This window comes from Mesoplodon densirostris, chromosome 14 (assembly GCF_025265405.1).
Source record: "Mesoplodon densirostris isolate mMesDen1 chromosome 14, mMesDen1 primary haplotype, whole genome shotgun sequence".
NCBI lineage: Eukaryota > Metazoa > Chordata > Mammalia > Artiodactyla > Ziphiidae > Mesoplodon > Mesoplodon densirostris.
In genome coordinates this window covers 63,272,815-63,293,403 of record NC_082674.1, presented here as the reverse complement: position 1 = coordinate 63,293,403, position 20,589 = coordinate 63,272,815, and the positions used below count along the sequence as shown (strand labels likewise).

At 42.4% G+C, this 20,589-nt stretch overlaps 2 protein-coding genes across 6 annotated transcripts in view; one reads left to right on the top strand and one right to left on the bottom strand.

The window, feature by feature from the left end:
• The first annotated feature begins 8,574 nt into the window (after nucleotides 1-8,574).
• On the top strand, nucleotides 8,575-9,736 carry NAT8 (N-acetyltransferase 8 (putative)). The gene is given in 5 exon segments (XM_060116952.1): nucleotides 8,575-8,641; nucleotides 9,120-9,292; nucleotides 9,294-9,605; nucleotides 9,607-9,626; nucleotides 9,628-9,736. Coding segments are annotated over 5 exon segments (681 nt in total).
• A 1,180-nt stretch (nucleotides 9,737-10,916) lies between these two features.
• Nucleotides 10,917-20,589, bottom strand: part of ALMS1 (ALMS1 centrosome and basal body associated protein) — a 245,357-nt gene continuing 235,684 nt past the window's right edge. For all 5 annotated transcript variants that reach the window (XM_060117005.1, XM_060117009.1, XM_060117006.1 and 2 more), the window contains 3 exons: nucleotides 18,632-18,695; nucleotides 12,300-12,399; nucleotides 10,917-11,061 (listed from right to left, as the gene is read on the bottom strand). In XM_060117005.1, the coding sequence (XP_059972988.1) occupies nucleotides 11,017-11,061; nucleotides 12,300-12,399; nucleotides 18,632-18,695 (209 nt within the window). In that variant the 3' untranslated portion in view covers nucleotides 10,917-11,016. The remainder of the gene's footprint in view (nucleotides 11,062-12,299; nucleotides 12,400-18,631; nucleotides 18,696-20,589) is intronic.

Below are 20,589 nucleotides of genomic sequence, written 5' to 3'. Positions count from 1 at the left end.
CCATGGTTACTGTCATTTGTTATTGTCTTCTAGTCTTCTGTTTCTGTTCAAATATATTTTATTTTTATGTAAGTGGAATAATTGCTTACATTTATTTGATGTCTACAATGTACTGAGTTTTTGTCTTCATGACTGTATATCCCTCAGCTCATATTCCTGCACTTACTGCTGGCTACTCCAGCATTGCTGTTCCAAGCCTCCTGGTTGCAAGTTTTTACATGCAAGAATTCATTTAATTATCACAGCATCATATGAGGTAGATACTGTTAATACTCCCGTTTTACACAAAGGCAACTAAAAGGTTGTAGAAGTAATAAATAACTTGCCCAAGGTTTTACAGCTAAAAGTCATGTTTTATAAATGCTTTGGGTTTTTTTTTTCTATTTTGTCTTAAAATATGATTGTGTCAGTTAAGATAGAGTAGGTTAGGGGTCCTTTTCTGTTAAGGACAAGGTAGTACGTATTTTCGGTTCTACAGGCCATATGGTGTCTGTTGCACCTACTCAGCTCTTGCTGTTGTAGTGCTGAAGCATCCACAGACAGTATATAAATGATACACACAGCTGTATCCCAGTAAAACTTTATTTACAAAAATAAATGATGGGCAAGATTTGACCAGAGGGCAGTTATTTCTGGACTCCTGGGTTATATTAGGCTGTAATTTAGGGTCCCTAAAGCTCATTGGTTTCATACAACAAAAGTTTGTGTCTTGCTCACTCCACATAGCCACTGTGAATCAGTAGGAAGACTCATTGCAGTGACTCAGGAATCCAGTCAGCTGAAGGCTTTATGTCAATATGTGCTCTGTGGGTCACTGCACAGCTGGAAGTCATGCTGTGAGTTACATGGTGGCTCTTAAAGCTCCCATGTGGAAGTGACAGATATTGCTTATCTCATGTTTCACTGTCCAGTCACATGACCATGCCAACATCAAAAGGGGTGGGGAACTGCGATCCTGCACCATGATAGAGAACGGAGAGGTAGAAATCCTTAGGGGACAAACATATATTTCCATTGTGGTCATAAATAGTAAGGTACGAAAGCACATCATTAGCATTTCTTGCATGTGCTGCACTAAGCTCTTTCTATGCACCGCCTCATATAGTCCTCTCTACAACCCCAAGAGATTTTACCACCTTCAAGGAAGCAAATTTAGTCTCTGAACTCTATTTCAAAAAGTTTCAAGCCTACAGAACAATTGAAAATAATACAATGAACATCCATGTGACTTTCATGTGATTTCACTATTTGTTAACATTTTGCTACATTTGCTTGCTTTTCTGAAATATGAAAGTAAATTGCAGACCTCATGGCACTTCACCCTACATTGTGTTGTCATGTCTCCTTTAATCTAGAACAATCTTTTTTTTAAGGATTTTTTTTTGATGTAGACCATTTTTAATAAATATTTATTCATAAGTATTTTTTAAACTATTTATTTATTTAATTTGGTTGTGCTGGGTCTTAGTTGCAGCAGGTGGCTCCTTAGTTGTGGCTCATGTTGGCTCCTTAGTTGTGGCATACAGACTCCTTAGTTGCAGCATGCCTGTGGGATCTAGTTCCCTGACCAGGGATTGAACCTGGGCCGCCTGCATTGGGAGTGCAGAGTCTTAACCACTGTGCCACCAGGGAAGTCCCGATGTGGACCATTTTTAATGTCTTTATTGAATTTCTTACAATATTGCTTGTGTTTTATGTTTTGTTTTTTCAGCCACAAGGCATGTGGGATCTTAGCTCCCCGACCAGAGATCAGATCTGCACCCCTTGCATTGGAAGGCAAAGTCTTAACCACTGGACCACCAGGGAAGTTCCATAGAACAATCTTTCTTTCTTTTTTTTTAAAGTGATGTTGACATTCTTTGACGAGTACCCTAGATGTGTTTCAGAATTTCAGAATGAGTTTGTTCATGATTCGAGTCAGTTTAAAAATTTTGGGGAATGATAGTAGATATTGTGTCCTTCCAGTTGTGTATTGTTGGGAGGCACATCATGTCAGCTGGCCTCTTCATTGGTGATACAGTTTGGTCACTTCATTAAGATGGTTCCCCACCCCCTGCCAGACCTCTCCATTATGAAGGCATCTTTCCCCCTGAAGCTTAGGGAGTCAAAGCTGCCCTAAAGCTCAAAGTGCTTGTGGTCAAAATTAAAACTCAGGTCTATCTGAGTGACCCCTGCTTCTATGCTCCTAACGACTCCATCACACTGCTTCTTCCCATGCCATCACTCTCAAACATGTTTTTATCAATGTGAAACATCACGTTTGTAATTCTATTTTTATAGAATGACATTGCTTTCAATTTTTCACTTCACTTTTGCAAATAAATCTCTGTACATGTCTCTTTCTTTAGGATAGCTTCCCTGAAGTGGAGTTATTAGGGAAGAGGATATGAATTTTTTAGTACCAGAAAGGTGCCATTTTGCACTTGTAATTGGCACAAGTGTGCCAGTCTCAGCAGACTCGCCAACAATGCCTTTTAACTTTTCAACATTTTCACCATTTTGAGTTGTCAGACTTCTGGTGAAGTTGAACTGTTTATTAGTTTGTTATGAAGAGTGTTTTGAAAGGGTTTATTTCTGTAACTATTTATAATGTTTTCAACTCTTTGTGAGACTTTGGGTGAAGAAGAAAAAAGAAAAAGTAATGCCATTTCCTGGGAAAGAAGTTAACGTAAGCTCCACAAGCTTTTTCTCTAAAAAAATTGATCCAATTTAGGAACAATGTTCTTTGTTCCTTAATTAACCAGGTTGCTTCAGAGCCTAAAGGCTCCCCAGCAAATGCAACCTGTAATTATAGGGACTTTGGTGCTGGCAGAGAAGGGATGCAGTTTGGTAGGACACCATTATCTGGCTCCTTAGTCAAGGGTTACATGTTAAAGTAAAAAGCCAGCTGTCTCTGGGATAAGGTGAGGGCAGGGGGCTCTGTTACCCAGGCAATCATTGTTGCTCCCCATCTCCCCAGTCTTGGGAACAACTAAGGCTGTAACTACAGTGAAATGGTCTTTAATCCCCTATTCCCCTCCCCACCACACACTCAGAAGAACTACAAGAACTGCTCCCAAGCCCTGCACCTTCTTTTTAGAAGGAGCCTCATGGCTCACAGGCTACTTCAGGCCTCCTGCTGCCATTCTCATTCTGCTTTTGCCCTTGATGACCTTTCCACTTGTCTGCAAACTACAGTAGTCAATTCCTCTGCTCTGGAAACTGTGCTGGGATTGCAGCTGCTTCTCTGCTCCTAGCTTTGTTTTGCTGACTGATGTGCCATCTGTACTCCATGTTACAATATTGAGTAAAGCACAGCTCTTTAGGTTGATTGGGTGCAATGAGCTAAGTTTGTATTCATCAAATTTGCCTGTTCTTGTTTTCATATCCTCTGTGCCAGTAGTCTCTCACTGTTCCCTCCAGGTCACCCTTCATCTTTCTCCACTCTTCTCTCTGCCCTGGAGGCTGACTTACCATGTACCCAGCAAGAGGTCCTCCCTTCCCCTTGGCTTCTACTTGGGTTCGGCCAGTGTATGAAGGGGGGAGGCTAGCAGGAGAACGAGGCCAGGGTATTTATTCTCCTGGTCCCTCCCTGCAAGGACCCCTAGGCTGGCTTTGGCCCTGAACCTCTCAGGGAGATCTGCACTAGTCAACTCCTGTGTCAGGCTCCTGTCACCTCTCCACCTCGCTTCAGGCCTCTGAGCAATAACATGCCTGGTTCCCCTCTACCCATCCACACCTTCATAATTAAGCCCTTTGGTGATCTATATCTGTAAAATCAGCTCGAATTATCCTAATTTGAGTGCTGATACCATCTCCCTTTTGCTAAATTTGTTAAAAGGTAAGTTAGGTTAGATTAGAAACATTTCTGTAGAGCTGAATCATTGTTCTAGGATTTCTGAACATCCTGCCAAGGACCTATTAGTCCACTTTCTTTCCCCTTGAAATGATTTGCTGTATTTCCTCTCATTCGTCTCTTTTAAGTTATGAGTTCTCAGTGGGAGACCAGGGCATTGACCTGAGGCTAGGTTATTGGGAGCCCCGATGAGAGATCAGAGCAGATGATGTTCTTTCCACGACATTTTCCTTCTCTTTCTGAGGCTTCTAAAACACTATGAGTCTTGATTGTCTACCTTCCATTTCATTGGCCCATTTCTGGACTGAGCTGGTCTATTAGGCAAGTGTTCTTCATAAATGCAAGCATGGGATTTCATTGACATGCTGCTCTCAAGTCCCACAACTCTGGGAATAACAATGATTCCAAAAATATAATTACCTATTATAATCAGGCTCCTATAGGCAACAGAAGAATAAAATAATTTATCCAGTTACTTGTAACTGTTTAATTAACTGTAATAAGTTAACAGTTACTTGTTAAGCAAGTAACAAATTAACAGTGATATAAGTGCTTAATGAGAAGGGCAAAGGCTTCAAAGAGGGAGCAGATACAAGATCTATCTGCTTGGGAGGGGTCAGAAGTCTTGATGGAGAAGGTAGCACTAAAGTGGATCTTGAAGAAAGAACAGAGCCTTGGTCACATATTGGAATTTGGTCAAGTATGGTCTGACCGCTGGTGATAGGGGCGTAATGAGGCTTGGAGGTGAATCTTACATCCCAGCAGACAGAGCTGGTTCTCCTGGAATACAGTGCTTTACACTACTTAATAATTCACTTGTCAGACAGCTGCCTGTTGGGGTCAGCATGTGGTACTGAAAAAGCAAAATGTTCAGGCCTTCAAGTCAGAGCTGCCAAGGCTTGGGTCCCACCCTGCCATGTTCTATGGGGTTGTGGGTAAGATATCTCAGGCTTGTGGGCTTCGGTTTCCCATTTGTAAACTGGAAACAATATCAACCTTAGCTCTTAGGTTGCTGCCAATATCAAATAGTACAGCATAGGAAAAGTGCTTTCTCACAGTGCCAGGCATCTAATATCTCAGTGAGTAACAGCTGTCTGTCCTTCCCTGTATGTACCTGCATAGTGCTGAGGCAGATAGTAAAACCAAATAAGACTCACTGCTAGTGGGAAAGTAAAACTCTGGACAACAGTTTGGCAGTTCCTCAAAATGTTAAAATAGAGTTACCATATGACCTGGCAATTCCACTCCTAGGTATATACCAAAGGAGTTGAAAACAGGTGTTGAAACAACCACTTGTACAGAATGTTCATAGCAGCACTATTCACAACAGCTGAAAGGTGGAAACAATTCAAGTGTCCATCAATGGATGACTGGATGAACAAATGTGGTCTATCCATACCATGCAACATTATTCAGCCATGAAAAGCAATGATGTACTGATACATGCTAGGACATGGGTGAATTGAGAACAAGAGTGAAAGAGGCTGAACGTAAAAGTTCACATATTACGTGTTTCCATTTAAATGAAACATCAAGAATAGGTAAATCCATAGAGACAGAAAGCAGGTTAGTGATTGCCAGGGGCTCGGGAGTGGTGGAAATAGGGAGTGAGTGACTACCTACTGACTAACAGGTCTCCTTTTGGGGTAAAGAAAATGCTTTGGAACTAGATAGAGGTGGTAGTTACACAACATTGTGAATGTACTAAATGCCACTGAATTGTACACATTTAAATGGTTAATTAAAAATAAAATAATAGAATAAAATAACACACCTGCCTTACCTTTAGGAGTTCACAATCTTAGCTGGGTCTCTTTAGACTCTTAAGAGTTGGCTGAGGGAACTTCCCTGGTGGTCCAGTGGTTAAGAATCCACCTTCCGGGCTTCCCTGGTGGCGCAGTGGTTGAGAGTCCGCCTGCTGATGCAGGGGACACGGGTTCGTGCCCTGGTCCGGGAAGATCCCACATGCCGCGGAGCAGCTGGTCCCGTGAGCCATGGCCGCTGAGCCTGCACGTCCAGAGCCTGTGCTCCGCAATGGGAGAGGCCACAGCAGTGAGGGGCCCGCCTAATGCAAAAAAAAAAAAAAAAAAAAAAAAAAGAATCCACCTTCCAATGCAGGGGACACGGGTTCAATCCCTGGTCGGGGAACTAAGATCCCACATGCCGCGGAGCAACTAAGTCTGTGCCACAACTACTGAGCCTGTGCACCACAGCTGGAGAGAAGCCGGTGCACTGCAACAAAAGATTCCGCATGCCACAACTAAGACCCGATGCAGCCAAAAATAAATAAATATTTAGAAAAAGAACAAGAGTTGGCTGAGGCACATTTGCAGCAACATGGATGGACCTAGAGATTATCATGCTAAGTGAAGTCAGAAAGAGAAAGACAAACACCATATGATATCACTTATATGTGGAATCTAAAATATGGTACAAATGAAATCATCTACAAAACAGAAACAGACTCACAGACATAGAGAACAGACTTGTGGTTGCTAAGGGGGAGGGGGCGTGGGGGAGGGATGGATTGGGAGTTTGGGATGGGCAGATGCAAACTATTATATATAGGATGGATAAACAACAAGGTCCTAATGTATAGCACAGGGAATTATATACGATATTCTGTGATACACCATAATGGAAAAAATCTGGAAAAGAATGTACATATATGTATAACTGAATCACTTTGCTGCACAGCAGAAATTAACACATTGTAAGTCAACTATAGTTCAATAAAATGAATTTTTTAAAAAAAAGAAGTTGGCTGAGGCAGAGACAGGTAGATTCCCAAGCCTCAGTTTCACCATCTGCATGCAGGGCCGAGTCTGGAATGTGCTGAGACTTCCAGACTTCATTTCTTATACAGAGAATTACCCATAATTCTTCTATCCAGAGAAAAATGCTGCCAATATTTGGTGTAACCATTCAGACTTTTCTCTCTGCATGCTTGTGTGTATAAATTATTTTTGTTATATTTTTCCAAAAATGAATGAAAGCATACTGTTTTATAAACTTTATAGCTTGGTGCTATATTTTGACAATTATTTTTCTTGTCAATAAATCCTCCTCATTATTCATGGCTATGAGGAAGGTTGAAAAGCCTGAATGTAAACCAAGGCCATTGGGTGTTGAGGAGGCCACAGAAGCCGGTGAGAATACAGGAAAGAGAGGGCAGGGACAGATCAAGGACCTCTGGCCCCTCGGCTTGACTATTAGGTTTCTGACTGGTTATTAGATAGACTCATTAGGGATACTCAGCTGAACTTTGGAGCCTTCTATTCTCTTTTGACTCTTAGTTCAAGTTTTGCTTAACATTTAAAAAAATATTAAAATGTACCAAAAACAATGTAACATACCCATGGCTCACCACCCTGCCTTCATGTTAGTTAAACCCTTGTGGCCTTTTTGCGTGCCGAAGATCTGGAGCCTCAGCAGTCTCCATCACCAGCCCTGGATTCCAGCTGCCAGGACGGCACCTTTGGGGTGGTCATGATCTTTCTCTCCAAGTCTGGTCTCTCTCCAGCGTCTTCTTAGATGCTCTTGCCAGAAATCTGGCTGTCATCTCTGACCACTTCTTCATCCTCACATCAACTCCTGCCGTTTCTGCCCCCAAAGTGCACCTCCAAGTGGGCCAGGTCACACCCATGGCCCAACTCTGGTCCAAGTCACTGCTTTCTCTCGTAGGACCCCTGCTAGCCTAGATGGCTCCTTTGTGAACATAGAACAAGGAACTCCTTTCCTTCACAAAGACACAACTTATTGGAAACACAGTTCAGTGAGCAGCGACACCTTTGAGCAAATAAGAAAAAGGTGCCTTTTCCTTTGGTCAGACTCAGCTCTGTGCCAGGGCTCATGGATTTTAGTTCCCACTAGCCTTCTTGGGTGAGGTGCTCTTTTACAGTGAGCAGCCCGCATATCTGTATCTGGAGGCCCATCTTTTGCCTGGACTGCTGTGCTAGCCTCTGGGGGCAGAGGGATATATGCTTCCATTCCTGGCTCTTCCAATCCATTTTTCACATGTAGCCAGAGTAATAGACACACACCACACACCCCACCCCTACCTCTGGTTTACTCCCCAGCTAAAAGTATAACAATGGCCTCCTGGTGTTCTTGGAATAGAGTCCAAACTTCCTAACCTGGATGATAGGCCCTGCATGGCCAGGTCCCTGCTGCCCTTATCCAGCTGTGAAGCACCTTGTGTGCTGAGCCAGGGGACTTGGACTCTGGTCTGTGATGACAGAGAACAGGGTGAGGGGCAAATTCCCCAGGGTCATAGCAGCTGTGTGGAGGGGCTGAGGGTGGACATCAGAGAGCACCAAGGTGCTAGGTGAACTGCCATGGTGTGGGGTGTAGGCCGTCCACAAGGGCAAGGACTCCTGAGCTGTTCCAGACCCTGTGTACCCCTCCAGGCTAATTCCCCAGTGATCAGAGAGTGCAGAATGGACTCCCTGCTCCATCATAGTCCAGCTACTTGAGCCTGGGATTTATGATGAACAAATATCCAGGAGCTGGCCAATGAGGTGCCATCCAGGACCTGGTCCCTGGAAGTGGAGCGTGTCCTTGCAGTCTCTCCTGGATGCCAGGTGGAGGCTGAGGGCAGTGGCTGCCCTGGACACTCAAGGCTCTTGTGGTAGCAGGTGAGAGGCTATGGGTGGAAGGACAGTGTTCTTAGGTGTGGCCTGGAGCTCTGGACCCTCCTCTGGCTCTCAAGGCTGGTCTATTTTTGGTGTTTGGCTCTTATGCCACCTCAACAGCCTGAAAATTTGCAAACAAGTGGGAAGAAGACTTTGTTGAAACTTGTACTTGGTAACACAGGACTACTGCAGTGTATGGTCCCTGGGAGAGGGACACATGCTTGGCTGCTGCATGGTGCCACCCCAATGTATGGAGAAGCTGAGAGAGCCAGGGAAAGGGGAAAGAGGGGGAGGGGAGCGTACTTCATAACCAGAGATTTGTATATGTTATTTTATTTTTTTAAGTGTATGCTATTTTATTAAAGCCTCTAAACAACTTCAGAAGGCAGGTTCTTAGAGAAGACTATGTTACATGCCCAAGGCCATGCGTGGAGACAGGATCAAACGCAGACCTTTCTGCTGACTCTACACCTTCTCCCAGTGGTTGTGGCCTATTTCCTCTTGGGTAGAAGCAGAAAGACACATCCTTGAGCAGAGTCATCCCAGGTTCTGGAGGGTGGGAGGATCAGCCACTCACATGGCTTCTTCTCTCTCCCCCAGGGCTGCCAGGAAGTCATACAGGGACTCCTACCTCTCTCTTGAACTTTGAGATCCAGACACAGAAGTCTTCCATGTGGCTCCTTATCAAATCCACAAATACCAGGAAAATTATCGCAAATGGGTCGTGGGCTTGTTCTCCAAGGTGATGACCGAGCACCTTCCCATCACCTTCCACCACATCCTAAAGCTGCCCCGAAACCTTGTGCTCTTGCTTGTGGGGGCCTCTTGCCCTATTCCTGGTCTCTGGCTCCTGGGTCCTGGCCTTCATGGCCAGCCTCGCCCTCCCTGCTGCCCTGAGGTTTCTTGCCAAATACCACTGGATCCAGTTTGAGGTCATGTCTTTGCACACAGACATGTCTGACATCACCAAATCCTACTTCAGTGAGAGTGGCTCCTGCTTCTGGGTGGTTGAGTCTGAGGAGCAGGTGGTGGGCATGGTGGGAGCGCTGCCTGTTAAGAAGCCCACCCTGTGGAATGAGCAGTTGCAGCTGCTTCACCTACGTGTGGCTCTGGAGCACCGTGGTCAGGGGATAAGTAAAAGCCCTGGTCAGGACTGTCCGAGTCTGTGTGGCACCAGGGCTACAGCGAAGTGGTCCTCAGCACCAGCATGCTGCAGTACTCTGCCCTGGCCCTTTACCAGCGCCTCGGCTTCTGGATGATGGGCTAGTTTTTCTTCTCCACAAGCTATAGGCTAGGTGTTGTCCCTGCAATTCAATTTATCTACCGTCTCCCCTCTGCTCAGGTCTCTCAGGCACTGGAGCAAGGAGGGGGCCTAAGATCTGTGTCGTTGTGGATTAGTTTGGAGGAGTCAGCTCTGCTGCGGTAATAAGCAAACCCTGAAGTCTCACTGCGACGGCACAGGAAAAGCTTACTGCTTGTTCACATTGGAACCCAGTGGCCTTGGTGGTGGGGTGGCTCTGCTCCATTCAGTTTTGGGGGTTGCTACTGTTTCATTTATCTAGTGCCACGAGAATGTTGCATAAAAAACCACCACAAAATAATGATAAACATTTTTTTAGCTCATGAGTCTGTGGGTCGGCAGCTTAGGCTAAGCTCGGCTGGGCCGCCCCTTAGATCTCCAGGTGTCATGCCCTGCCTCTTCAGTGCAAGGAAATGCGAAGTCATGTGGAAAGGGCATGGAGAAGGAGTGTGAGAAGAATCCACATGAGAAGGATCAGGACCAATGATGCCATCAGTCTGCTATGGCCCCCAAGGTCTCTGCTGAAGGGGAAGAAGGCAGCCAGGGACAGTGTGGGGTTTGACATGGACTAGACCTAGAAGTGGCACAACCCACATCCCACTGGCCAGGACCAGGTCATGATTTAAATCAAGCTTCTGTTGCCTCTTGAGTTGTGTCTACTAAAGGCTAATGGCCCCGAAGGCAGCTGGAATGAGGCTAGGAGGTAGCTCTGGACCCAAGGCATCTGTGTCTGCTGAGAGTCTCTGGGCCCACCTGATGGCTACCCTAACCAGACACTGTCTGACACCAAGTCAAAAGGGCTCTCACCGTGTTATGTTGCATTTCTTTTCCTTGACTGGTGCTTTCAGATTGAAGTTCCCCACACACCTCAGGGAGACACTGCATAGCTCCCTGCACCTCTACAGATGGGAAATAAATAACCCTCTGCTGCTGCTTTACTATGAGTCAATCAGAAGTTATTTTCTATAAAAACACAAACAAAAAGGGACTTACTCTTGCCTAGAATTAAGATAATACCATTGTAACAAACATCCCTGTGGGCAAGGCCACTGTGGAGAAAGTATTGCTCCTAAACCATCACTAATCTTAGTCATCATTCTACCCAAGACTCTTTAGAAGGTTACTACTTCTAAATTACACATGGACAACAAGATAAGTTTTATTAAACCAGACTCATAAAAGTAAGGATTGTGCTCCTCCAGGCCGATAAAATATAATTCCAAGGCTCTGAGGAAAATACTCTTATGTCAGTTCCAAGGAACTTTTCTCCCCAAGAGTTGACTGGTCACTTTCTGTGGAAGAAAAGAAAGGCAGGAAAGAAAGTTAGATACTCTTGCCACTAGAGGCAGACAGCCACTCCTCACCCCAGACATGTTGCTGAAGAGACCAGTGTTGTTCTCCCCAAATCTTGTTTATCTTTCCCAGCTACAGAAACTATGGTAATTATACAAAAAAATACTTCCTGAGTGTTTAGGGAAGATGATCTGTAGTCTATTATAGTCTATACAGAAATATAATATTAATATAATCCTAATAGACTAATCCATCTATCAGTTCACAAACACACAAGCACAATAAGAGGCCTGGCCTTGTGATGCTGACACACCAGACAGGCCATGTAGTGCCTGGGGCATCCCCACTTGAGGGAGCCCAGCCTGAGCTGCGGTATGCGCTCCAGAAGCAGCTCTCCAATCCCACATCAGTCTGGTATGAACTCGTCTCTTGGTTTCTGACTTTCAGAGTCCTCTGGGAGTGAAGTGAGGTGGTTGGGAAAGAAATGAGAACACTGAAGGATCTGGACCTTCAGGCATAGTAGCCCATCTGCTTTCTCAAGGAATTAATTGGTAGCAAGTCCCCTGGCCTGTGAGGTTCTGGGACTTGCAGTACCACTGATTCTACTGGGGCTGTGGGCAGGAAATGGTAGTGGCTTCAAGGCTCTGAGTACCCAAACTGCCAACTTGTATGCTACACTTGGACATTTTCCAATTTATTTAAAAAGTTCTAGTGGTATATGATTCACCCAAAAGGGGCATAAAACTATCATTTGGGACTCTGGATGAAAACTCATCCGTTCTGAAAGATGTGGGCATTTCCAGCATGGCATCTAAACTGACACCCAAGTATGAAATTTGGTTTCATTCCAAATGTATGCCTGGAAGGTGCCTTATTTATTAAACAATTTTAAAACATTAAAACAATTTTTTTTTTGGCCATGCCGTGAGGCATGTGGGATCTTAGTTCTCTGGCCAGGGACCAAACCTGTGCCCCCTGCAGTGGAAGCATTGAGTCTTAACCACTGGACCATCACGGAAGTCCTTGGAAGATGCCTTTTTTAGATTTGCCTTTCAGATTTTCAGATTTGAAGTCTAGTTACAGGTGCTTTTATCTTCTAAATTTTAGTAGTGGTACAATGCGTTATGAGCTTAAGTCCACTCTCCAAATGTGGTTAATTCAAACAGGTCAGATGTGTTTTTCTCAATTTCTCTTTCCCCTGATAAATCTCATCAATCCTGCTCTAGGACTGACTGACCTTTTTATATAGCTGGGCTCGCAGCCGGTAGGACTTATATTCCAATCTCCTCTTTTCCTCTTCTCTCTTTTTCTGTACTTCTGGAAGCTGTTCATAAATCCTTAGAAATGGCACCGATGGAAAGACAGAAAGCAGTGAGGCCACCTGACCACAGAGGCACATGATCACTCCTCCCCACATCTCCCTAAGCTCTACTGCTCTCCAGGCACTCAGTCCCTCAGACAGGCTGTGGGCCTGTTGTGCGCCCAGCTTCCTGTTAGACACTTGGACACAAAGAACCCTGGCCTGGAGCGCTCATGATCTGAAAAGGGATATAGATAAAAACATAATAAAATCCTGCTAATAGTGGTTACTTATGGGAAAGAAGTGGAATAAGGGGTGGAGATGAACTTCTTTTCACTCTATATGGAAAAATGTATGGTTTCAATATAGGATAATGACTTTGTATTACTACCATATTTTAAGCATGAAAAATAATGCAAAAGAAAATACAATAATCGTCATATCTACAAAATGCTACATAGAGTTATAGGAAAAGAAACAAAACTTATTCTGATTGAAGGAGGTCAAGGAAGACCAGAGAGGAGACTAAGCTTGAGGTAGGTCTTGAAGAATAGTTAGGAGCAGAAAGGGGAGGTGGGGAGAAGGAAGTGTTGGTAAGAATGGAGTCAAGGCTTCACGGAGAGAGTGTTAGGGGAACAGGAGGGAAGCAAATGGGGTGAAGGTCTTGTAGTCATGTGAAAACCTTGGGCTCTGTCCTATCAGGGACTGGATGCCACTGATTTTAAGTAGGGAGGAACATGATCAAACGTGCATTTGATAAATACACTCTAACTGGAAATAATGTAAATCTCCAACAAAAGAACAGTTAAACAAATTATGGGCTATAATAAAATTATTACAAAGCATAAAATGTTTCAAATAGTTTTTATGCTATGGGAAAACGTTCACAATACAATGTTAAGCAAAATAAAGCAGGCTACAAACCTGTATATATAGTATGATAAACAATCTGGGGAGAAAGAAGTGTGTTAACACAGGTCTCTGCAAAATCCCCATAGAAACAGGACTGGTGTTAGTTATGTTTAGATGGAAGAATTACGAGTGACATTTATTTTCTTCTTTCTAATTTTTTCTATATTCTCCAAAGTTTTCTATAATCTGAAAAAAAAATCATTGATAATGATGTAGCGGCTCTGTGGAAAAGAGATTAGAGAAGATAAAGAGCAGAAGTGGGAGAAGAGCAGTCCTCCGAGAGAGGAGGCCAAGCCCGCATCAAGGCAGTGAGGAGAATGGGTTCCAGAGTAATCATGAAGGCGAGTCTCCAGGACGCACTAGCTGGCTGCACGTGCAGTGCGGGGTCATGGAGCTGGAGGCAATAGCTCCCCAGCTTTTCTAGTGGGTGAGTGGGTGGCCCAAGTAAGTGTGGGAGAGGAAAATGGGTAGTTCCACTTTGGACACAGTGAGGATAATCACTAACTGAAAACACAAAAGTGGAGGTCAGGAAAGAGACCAAAGAAGAACAAACATATATTTTAAAAAGTCACTGTTGGGCTTCCCTGGTGGCGCAGTGGTTGAGAGTCCACCTGTCGATGCAGGGGACACGGGTTCGTGCCCTGGTCTGGGAAGATCCCACATGCCGCGGAGCGGCTGGGCCCGTGAGCCATGGCCGCTGAGCCTGCGTGTCCGGAGCCTGTGCTCCGCAACGGGAAAGGCCACAACAGTGAGGGGCCCACGTACCACACACACACACAAAAAGTCACTGTTGATGAAAACCACAATGAAGATAGCACATCACATCTGTTAGAATGACTATTATCAAAAAAATATGAGATAAAAAATGCTGGTGAGGAGGTGAGAATGTGCTCTGTTGGTGGGAATGTAAACTGGTGCAGCCACTATGGAAAACAGTGTGGAGGTTCCTCAAAACATTAAAAATAGAACTGCCATATGATCCAGCAATCCCACTTGTGGGTACATACCTGAAGGAGATGAAATCATGATCTCAAAAAGATATCTGCACCCCCATGTTCACTGCAGCACTATTTACAATAGTGAAGACATGGAAACAACGTACATGTCCATCGATGGATGAATGGATAAAGAAAATGTGATATATATATCTACATGTAATGGAACATACATATAATGGAATACATATAATGGAAAATGTGATATATATATATACATATGATGGAATAGCCATAAAAAAAGAAAAAAATCCTGCCATTTGCAACAACATGTATGGACCGTGAAGGCAATGTGCTAAATGAAATAAGTCAGACAGAGAAAGACAAAACTGTATGATCTCACTTATATGTGGAATCTAAAAGCATCAAACTCATAGAAACAGAGAACAGAATGGTGGTTGCCAGGAGCTGAGAGATGGGGGAATGGAGAGATGCTGGTCAAAGAGTATAAACTTCCAGTTTTATGATGAATAAGTTCTGGGGAGCAAATATGCAGCACAGTGACTGTAGTTAACAACACTGCACTGTATACTTGAAAGTTGCTATGACAGTAGAACTTTAACGCTCTCACTATAACAACAACAAGAAAAATAAAATGGTAATTATGTGAGGTGAAGGATTTGTTAACTAACTTTATTGTGGTAAACGTTTTGCAATACAAATGTATGTTGAATCATCACATTACATAGCTTAAACTTATACAATGTTAAATGTCAATTATATCACAGTAAAGCTGGAAAAAAAGTCACAGTTAGGGAAGGGATAACAAAGCCCATTGGAAAAAGACAAGTTATCCAAAGGAGAACATGTGGTGTGCTTGGGCACATCTGCTTGGGCCAGTAAAGGTTGTATTCTAGGGCTGGAAAGCTGGAGTAGGGCTAATCAGAGTAGCCAGAAATTGCATTTTGTACATGGATCCTTGAAAGCAATTACTACATACTACTGGAACTGTCTGTCTGCTCATGGTCTGGAGTCAACTATCTTTCATTTGTAGTACCTAGTCCAGTGCCTGGCGCATACCCAAATATATGCATTAATAAGTTAGTGAAAACACTTCTCTTAAAGGACACATTGGAAAAAATGTTTCAAGTTAAGAGAGTCAGGTTCTCTCTTCTTCAAATCTTTTCTCTTATCGGAAACGTTTAAACATCTTTGGTAGAGGTAGGTGATGGGAAAAGATGATGAGTAACACAGAGCTCCAAGTCCGCCACATGATACAGTTGAAGGAGTACTGGTTGGGGAGCCTGCTGCCGGACTCTAACCCCAGCTCTGGCCCTGACTTGTTGGCAGCCTCTCTCTGGGTTACAGTTTCCTAAAAGTTAAAGATAGACTAGATGATCTTGAAGATCCCATTCAACTCTATGATTCTCACATGGAAGTAGATGGCTTCTTTGAAAGGGGGCCATATCAGAAATAAAATGGAACAGAAGTACTCTAATGAAAATGTATCAATTTAAAACCTGTCTCTTCCTAGAAGATGGGTACTTAATCCACCCCTACAACTATACTTATATTTTAAAGCACAGATACCTTTCAGGAGATGCCCTACCTTCTTGCAGGCAGGCAAGCTTCATAGTCCCATAGAGCAAGGACTCCTCTTGCTGAGGTGAGAGTGTTATTAGCTGCCACACAATGAACACTATGTAATTTCCATTAATTAAATTTTGTGACACTCAGAATGAAGCAATAATTCTCAAAGTTTTTGGATTTTCGACACCTTTATACTCCTAAAAATTGAGGGCAATTTTGGTGAATATGGATTTTATCTATTGATACTTACTGCATTAGAAATTAAAACATTTTTAAAAAATTAAAAAAATACTTATTTCACAACTTAAGTGTCCATCAACAGATGAATGGATAAAGAAGGTGTGGTACGTATATACAGTGGAATACGACTCAGCCATAAAAAGAATGAAATTCTGCCATTTGCAACAACATGGATGGACCTAGAAGGTATTATGCTTAGTGAAACAAGTCAGACAGAGACAGACAAATACTGTATTACATCATTGATGTGCGGAGTCCAGAAAATAAAACAAATGAATGTATATAACAAAACAGAAACAGACTCACAGATACAGAGAACAAACCACTGGTTACTAGTGAGGAGAAGGAAGGAGGGAGGGGCAAAATAGGGGTATAGGATTAGGAGATACAAAGTATGTATCAAATAAATAAGCAACAAGGATATATTGTATAGCACGGGGAAACATAGCCATTATTTTGTAATAATTTTAAATGGAGTATAACCTATAAAAATATTGCACTATGTTTTATGCCTGAAACTAATATAACATTGTAAATCCACTATACTTCAATAAAAAAACTTGTTTCTTAATTTATTAAAAGAAATAAGCCTGTTACATGCTAACATATAAAATAAATATACTTTCCAAAACAAAAATAAGAAGAGTGGCATGTTATACATATTTTGCAAATCTCTTTAATGTCTGGTTTAATAGAAGACAGCTGAATTCTTATATTTGCTTCTGTATTAAGTTTGCTGTTATATGTTGTTCTGGTTAAAGTGTACATTAAAAAAATCCAGTTTACACACATATGTAATTGGAAAAGAAAAGAGTATTTTAATATTCTTTTCAGATAATTGCTGATTTTCTTTTTTTTTTTGGCCACTCAGCTTTCGGGATGCAGGATCTTAGTTTCCCAACCAGGGACTGAAACTGCGCCCTCAGCAGTGAAAGCGCCAAGTCTTAACCACTGGACCACCAGGGAATTCCCTGATTTTCTTGATACTATACCAAATCTTGACAAGTGGTAGTTTAAATGTTGACATATTTACTTATATAATATGAAAAATACTATAATTATTTATGTCACTGCTGATCTCATCAGAAAAGTCTAAGTACTGGGAGATAGTCAATCTCATAGTGGTAGACACAAGTTTTCTAGAATTCTATTCTTTACTTGAAAGCTCAGATTTTCTCTTTGGCAATAAATACTGTCAGCTGTTTTCCGGGAGAAGTGACAGATTCACTTCCTCATTTTCAAGAAAATATCTCATATACCCAACTTGGAATAATTAGTTTATCAGTCATTCTTTCAAGTAAAAGCTACGTTCCATGAAAAAGGCAGCTAGTTCAGCTCACTACACAAACCAAGGCTTTTCCTTGAACCAATCATCATATCTTGGTATGCAGCAGAAGTGCTTTATGTGTACTTCCATTACACTGCTGCCATGTGGCTGTGAAGAATAAAATGCCAACTAGACCAGCACAGTTTGGTCCACTGTCTCAAATAGTACTAAGGCATCAGCAGTTTTAGTCCTCCCTTCATTACTTTTGCATCATCTGTACAAATGTCAATACAGTTTAAAAGACACATAATATCCTAGTATTATTTTGAAATTTGTTTTGACCTGGCAAATCCCCCGAAAGTGTCTCAGCAACTTCCAGAGGCCCACGGACCACACTTTGAGAACCACTTGATTAAAGCATCCCTTTGAAATACCTATAAGGAAATGGTTTACTAAATGGAGAGTAAAAAGATTTCAAGAGGAATGCTTTAATTTACCTAAGATAAACTGTTTTCACGCACTATGCCAACTATAAAACTGTTCTTATTAAAGGAAGTCTCCAATGACCCCCCTAAGAGGTAACCAACCATTAACTTAGTTATATGGCAGTCTCATGGGCAATATATGCATATTTCTAATTAATTAATTGCTAAGGAATGCAAAGGCACAAAATTTCAAAAGGTAAAAAATTAGTCTTTCTTCAACCTCTGTACCCCAGTCACTCAGTTCCTTGTCCCAAAGGCAACAACTATTACCAATTTTTTGGGTATCCTTCCAGAGATAGTCTATGCATATACAAGTATATGCATCTATGTAAGCACAAATACTTTTTTATTAAAGACTATAAATGGTGGCAGTGTACCCATGCTTCTGAAACTTGATTTTTTTTTAAGCCTAATTTACTGTGTCTTGGAGACTATTCCCCTATCTCTCATTGTACTGGATACAATTCCTAGTAAAAGGATTGCCTAGATGTAAGGCCCCAGGTATTTACTTTTTTTAAAAAATATTTTTTATTTATATTTGTTTCTAACAAACACAAGCCTGACTAAGGCAAGCAAATTAGTGGCAATTCTTTGTATTTTTTATATATGAGGCATCCATACCATGATCTTCTATTTTTCATTTCTTTTTTAGTGCCATAAGTGAGAAACTATTTTTATAACTAATTTTCTCATAATGTATTGTTTTTTTTTTTTTTTTTTTTTTATCTCTCATAATGTTTTAACTAGAGCATAATGCCTTTATTCTGGAGCCAAGCTGTAGCTCCTGACCTTTGGTGGCCTGATTTATACTTTTATAGTTACTTATTCTTTTGGCCTTACCATTTAGACCGCTGAATCATTTCCTTCTTTCCAATAGGCCTTTTCTTTTGGGCAGCCAGGAAGCCTAAGCAAAAGAAGAAGAGGTTTTTTTAATGGATTGTGTCTTTTTTTTTTAATTGAGGTATAGTTGATTTACAATATTACATAAGTTTCAGGTGTACAACATAGTGATTCACAATTTTTAAAGGTTATACTCCATTTATAGTTATTAGAAAATATTAGCTATACTCCCTATGCTGTACAATATGTCCTTGTAGCTTATCTATTTATTTATTTTTTATTTATTTGCGGTATGTGGGCCTCTCACTGCTGTGGCCTCTCCCGCCGTGGAGCACAGGCTCCGGACGCGCAGGCTCAGCGGCCATGGCTCACGGGCCCAGCTGTTCTGCGGCATGTGGGATCCTCCCGTACCGGGGCACAAACCCGCGTCCCCTGCATCGGCAGGTGGACTCCCAACCACTGCGCCACCAGGGAAGCCCAGCTTATTTATTTTATCTCTGAATCCCCTGCCCCTATCTTGGCCCTCCCCTCTTCCCTCTCCCCACTGGTAACCACTAGTTTGTTCTCAATATCTGTGAGTCTATTTCTTTTTGTTATATTTACTGGTTTGTTGTATTTTTTAGATTCCACATATAAGTGATGTAATACAGTATTTGTCTCTCTCTGTCTGACTTATTTCACTAAGCATAATACCCTCCAGGTTAATCCATGCTGTTGCAAGTGGCAAAATTTCATTCTTTTTTATGGCTGAGTAGCAGTGGTGTCACCCATACCAGCCCCTAAAAACTGAAGGACCTGAGACTTGATTTATCTCTCTGTTTCCATACCAGCCCCTGAGAGCTGAAGGACACTTGCCCTGATTTATCTTTGTGTTCATTTTAAAAGTACCTGGCATTTGGCAGAGATGTTTTGCAGCCGTACTTTGAGAGATACATGCTTTGAGAGATATATAGTGGTGAACTCCCCCAAACCAGTTCTGACTTGACCATAAGAACAAGTGTGCACGGATGAAAACTGGAAGTGTCCAAAAGTTACCTTTGCTTTGTTACCATGCTATGATCTCTGCTCAAAGGGGGCATCTGTACTCTGCTAGGCACAATCTGTGCCATGTGCAAAGGACCATGGAAGACTGTGCATGCCCTGGCTGCCCCCAGCTGCCCCTGAAAATCTCCACCCCTTTCCTTAAGCCCTAATGACCTACCTGCCTCCTAACCCTTAAAATCCCTTACTCTGCTCCCTTCAGGGAGAAAGTATATTTAGAACATGACCTCTCCTTTCTCCATTCCTTGATCAATGAATAAAGTCTATGCTCTGCTATGTCGAACCTGGTCTCATTCAATTGACATTTGTGACTCTAGGCAGAGGACCCATTGTGGGGTCCCCGACCCTTAGGGGATCAGTAACAGGGGATTGTGCCTTAATAAGGAAGGGTGTGCTGCTCAAGAACTGTGAGAGGGAGCTGCTAGGACTTTGCGCCCCTACCCTGAGCTGGCAGTGCTGGGTGGTGAGTAATGGCCAAGGCCAAGGCCAGGGTTAGACTATGATGACTATGATAGCAGCCTGAGACTTCTGAAGACACAACACTGTGGCACAGACTAGACAGTGTGCATTGAAACACTGACCAGTTTACAGGTAAGGCTGTGATGAAAGCATTAGGTAGTACTATATAGTTTTCACAGATTTCACATATTCTTTTATTGAGATCTTACATCTAGCATAATTGTTAAGAGAACAGACTCTAGCGCCAGCCCACCAGGGTTCAAATCCCAGTTTAACAGGTGTGTAAATCTTGGGCAAGGTACTTAATCTCTCTTTGGCCCAGTTTTCTCATCTGTGAAACAGAGATATTCATAGTATCACCTCAGAGAGGTTCTGCAAGCATTAAACAAGAACAATGTCTGGGCAAAACATAAGGGCTATATAAGTATTTATTATTATTATTATTATTGCTACCCTAT